A 4,594-nucleotide genomic window follows, 5' to 3' on the forward strand; every position below is an offset into this window, starting at 1 on the left:
TGTTGCTTATTTTGATTACATATATATATATATATATATATATATATATATATATATGGGAGAATATACGAAAAAACAACAACAGACAAGGACAAGTGGTGTATATATATATATATGTGTGTGTGTGTGTGTGTGTGTATATAGAGAGAGAGAGACAGACACACACCCAGCATGGCTTCCATTCGTAAAAAAAAGCTGCCTTAGATATTAAGACCAGTTAAATCTGCAACACACCTGATGACATCCAACCATGTTTTAAGCTGTCCTCCTCTAATTATTGCAGCCATTGCCAGCATAGTTGAGAATTAATGGGAGCACATATTAATACTTTGCTGATCAGCAACTGATGTAACAAACTATTTGAGATAACTCTGCCAAATGAATTACGCATTTGCTTTGTTGTTGTCATGGTAATAAAGCAACAGAGATACCACAACATGCTTCTAACATTCTAATCTCCTTATTGTAAAGCCTGGATGTGAGTAGATTTGTAGTAAGCACTTACCAGGCTCAGCAAACTTGGTGGCAAACTATCTGATGCATGAATTTTCCAGGAAACATGGTCGTTCCATAGAATTGGAAGCAGCAGTAAATCTATGAAGGTGGTAACTATCAGCTGTTGGCAGGCATATCTTTGTTCAAGCATCAACCATTTTAAATACCTTATTGTCTGAATAAAAGACAGGATGGTCACAACTGGAATGCCTTTCATCAACCATGGTTAACTTGGAGTTAAACAACAATTACAACAACTTGGCATTCTGCAATCTTCAAAATCACTACATTTGATAAACAAAACATAATACAAAAATACCTCGACTTAGATTTAAATGTCCTTTTATTTCCAAATGTTCAACCTCATTAAATAATAACTACCATTAACTTTGTTTTATAATGAAACAACCACCAATATTCGATATCACATGATTTGTATTAAGATTCATCATAAATTTAGTCTTTCCCTATATGCTTTCTGCAAAGCATTCACTAATTCCAATTCACCTTTAAGCATGATGTCACAGTCTTTTCTCAGTAAAAGTATTTCCTTGTTCCAAACACTGGCTTGTATTTGTAAAACTGAAGAATTTTTGGTCATACAAAATTTCTTTGTTCGATATAGTAATGATTGGTAATGATAAACTTCAGACAAAATATCCTCTTCAATCCTTATTTTGTGCCAAAATACTTTCAAATAATGTTCATAAAGTATATAGTCAGCTTTAGCCCATTTTTTAAAACGGTTTGTTTCTTCAGCTGTTAAGATAGGAGTATGTCCGGAGGAACCTACATTCCTTTGTATATAAAGTATATCTTTCATTTGCCAACATAATTTTCTTTTCAGGAGAATCATTGAAATATCAAAATATTCCAGCATCAATACTAAGTGGAAGCCTTGATCCAAAACAGAAATATGCTTTAAAATTTTATCCTCACTATGGAAATCAGATAGTTTCAAACCTAAATCATATGACATGCGGTTATTTGTGTAAGAAAATGCCCCATTTTTTAGCAGTGATTCATACTTTACTGGATTTTTTAGATATTCACCTATAAAATTTTCTCCAGGTACTGCCAGAAGATATTCATTTTTCCATACATTCCTATAATACAAGAAAGCAGATACAAATTGACTTAAAGGTTCTCGCAAAATTGTAAAATAGTACATATTTTTTGGAAGTAGACTCTGAAAAGCACTTTGATTATAAATAACATGGTTGCAAAGAATGTTGTAGGACTCATTTTGAGGAGGTGGTAGGATTTTATTTTCCATAAGTGTTTCAGTTTTGCCAAGGTAGTGTCCATTTTTTGGTAGAACAAAGTTTAAGTTGTTTATAATGCCATACCTTTGTAGTATATTCATAACCGTTGTACTTCCAGTTTTGTGTACTTTCAGAAAGACTATATTTTTTTGAGGGACACAAATTGATGTTTTAGTTTCAAAATTATTATTTACACTGGTTGATTTAATACTGAATTGGTGTTGTATGAGAAAAAACATATTGGTAAAGCAAAACAAGGATAAAGTTAGCAGAAAACACATGGATGCCAATTGGATAATACACAAATATTTCTGACAATATCTGCAAATAGAAAAGACGATAAAAAATATGTAAGAAACACTGATGCATAATACATTAGCAAATATTTGTGCATAAATATACCCATTTATATGTTAATGTTCAAAGCATAAAATACAATGGTACTGGAGATTTTCAACAAGGCTGCCCCCCACCACCACTACAATAATGCATTGGTAAGGAGTGGCTCTAACAAGAAGTTAGCATTTATGAAGGATCCCCCCTCAACTCTCACTCTTGCACCTGAAGAGCACCATGAAGGGAAACATAATCTGGTTCAACCCTCCATTTAATCTAAACGTTTCCACCAATGTATCCAAGAGTTTCCTGTCTTTGATTAAGAAGTATTTCCCCTAGTATTATAGGCTCTTTGAATTACACAACGGGAAGATAAGCTATTCCTGTTTAGATAATATCACTTCTAGCATTGCACACTACAACAGACACAGACATGCACCTGCACAACCTCCAACCCCAACCTATAACTTCCAAAACCCTACCAGCTTCCCTCTCTAGGAGGATCCTGCCTCTCAAGGGTTGTATTTTACATAGCTACCCTCAGACCATCTGATGGCATCACAAGACACTACACTGACATGACAGCCAATGACTTCAAGGGATGGTACTCACAGCATATACACTTGCTTCAATGCAGGGATGGAGAGAATTCCACTTTTGTCTCATTTCCTCTGATGGCCCTGCGACCTCTAGAATGAAACCTCCAACATCAAATGGACCATTATCAACAAGGCCTCACCCTACTCACCTAGCACTCACAACTGCTAGCTCTGCCTCCACAAAAGGCTGTACATTTTCCTCCAAACTGATCTATCAACAGAAAATACAAACTACCTTATTGCTGCCATCAGAGGTACACCTACCTGGTGAACTTCAAACCACTGACTGCTGATAACCCTGACAAACAACATTAACATTGACTGCTCCACACACTGGCTGCTCCACAATCAAGAACAGGGTTTCTAACTAATAATACCTATTCAAACTGCAACTAATTCCACAACATTATGCACCCCCTGTAATCCCCTACAGCAATACACACAAAAACACACTCACACATACACATGTCTATGTGAACACACATCTATACACATACATACATTTAATGAACACATACTTCTTCCCCTTCCCTCCTTCACACCACCAAACCTCAGTCCAATGCCAGTTTTTCTCACTCTTCCCCAGCAACACTGTTGCTACTGCACTAACATACATCTGCCATGCCCACATACATAAATATCAAAAACATAGATACATATATGTACACACACATGCATACACTAAACACACACACACAAATACAAAAATGTACATACTTATACACACACAGACATGCATGCATCCTAAACATGTCTGCCCATGTACATGTATATGGCAGGCACTACCACACACATAATCATATGCACATACATACACATACATAAACATGCACACTCACACATACACATACAACTAATAACATATCCACATCCATACACTCATACATCTGGTACACAAATGCACTCACACACTTGTTGGCCCTGCTTTTGTTGGCTCCCAAACCCCTTCAACGGCTCCCCAGATACCAAGGCACCAATAGCTTCTTGTCAAGCCATGGGAGAAATTCTCCTTATAATGCACATTTACATTGCACATCCAAAAGAGTACACTAGCTTCATTTCTTTACATACATACATACATACATACACACACACATACACACACACATACATACATACATACATACATACATACATACATACATACATACATACATACAAACATACATACATACATACATATAAATGTGCACAGTTGTGGATGTTAACATAAAGCTGAAGATCAGTGAAAAAGCGAACACCTACATTGAACTACTGAGAAATCTGTGGTTACTCTATCCAGATTACAAGTTCAGGTTTACACCTGTAATTATTGGGGCCCTGGGATGTGTAACACACTGCCTAAATACCAATCTTGATAAGTTGGGCTTCTCAAAACCAGAAAGGAGAAAACTGATTCAAAGACTACAGAACCAAGCCATCACTGGAACTGTAAAACTTTCCAGAATTTTATCATTTAAATATATATGAGCAAGTTTAGATATGCAACTATATACATGTAACTACATCCATAAAGCAAAACATAGAAATCTGCACATATACATACATGCATAGAGACAAAAATACCGTTGTTGATGTTGAAATTCCAATGGTGGGGGGGTCTTGGATCTAGGTTAGAAACAAGCTCTTTCTCTGTTGGCAAGAAATCTTGAAATAAATCTGACTAATGACAGACAGGCATGGGACCTGTTTCTGTCCATTCCATCATCACCTGGCACAAGGCCAACTCCCCCAGTACCCAATGCCCCTTTCAAAGGATCTTTGTCTTGCAAATTACTTGGTGACCTCACGGTGCTGGTGCCACATATAAAGCATCCAGGTCACACTGTAAAGTGGTTAGCATTTGGAAGAGCCTCCAGCTGTAAAAACCATACCTCGCCAGTGCTGGTGCCATGTAAA

The 4,594-nt window shown here is 36.5% G+C and overlaps 1 protein-coding gene across 2 annotated transcripts in view; it reads right to left on the reverse strand.

The window, feature by feature from the left end:
* Positions 1-820: 820 nt before the first annotated feature.
* LOC106880482 (galactose-3-O-sulfotransferase 2) overlaps positions 821-4,594 on the reverse strand; it is a 6,273-nt gene continuing 2,499 nt past the window's right edge. Inside the window, exon 2 of one of the 2 annotated variants that reach the window (XM_052974088.1) lies at positions 821-1,601. In XM_052974088.1, the coding sequence (XP_052830048.1) occupies positions 944-1,601 (658 nt within the window). In that variant the 3' untranslated portion in view covers positions 821-943. Of the gene's footprint in view, positions 2,082-4,594 lie in introns of both variants that reach the window. The other variant, XM_014930428.2, reaches the window with a different exon arrangement.

Source organism: Octopus bimaculoides, chromosome 17 (assembly GCF_001194135.2).
Source record: "Octopus bimaculoides isolate UCB-OBI-ISO-001 chromosome 17, ASM119413v2, whole genome shotgun sequence".
In the NCBI taxonomy this organism is placed as follows: domain Eukaryota; kingdom Metazoa; phylum Mollusca; class Cephalopoda; order Octopoda; family Octopodidae; genus Octopus; species Octopus bimaculoides.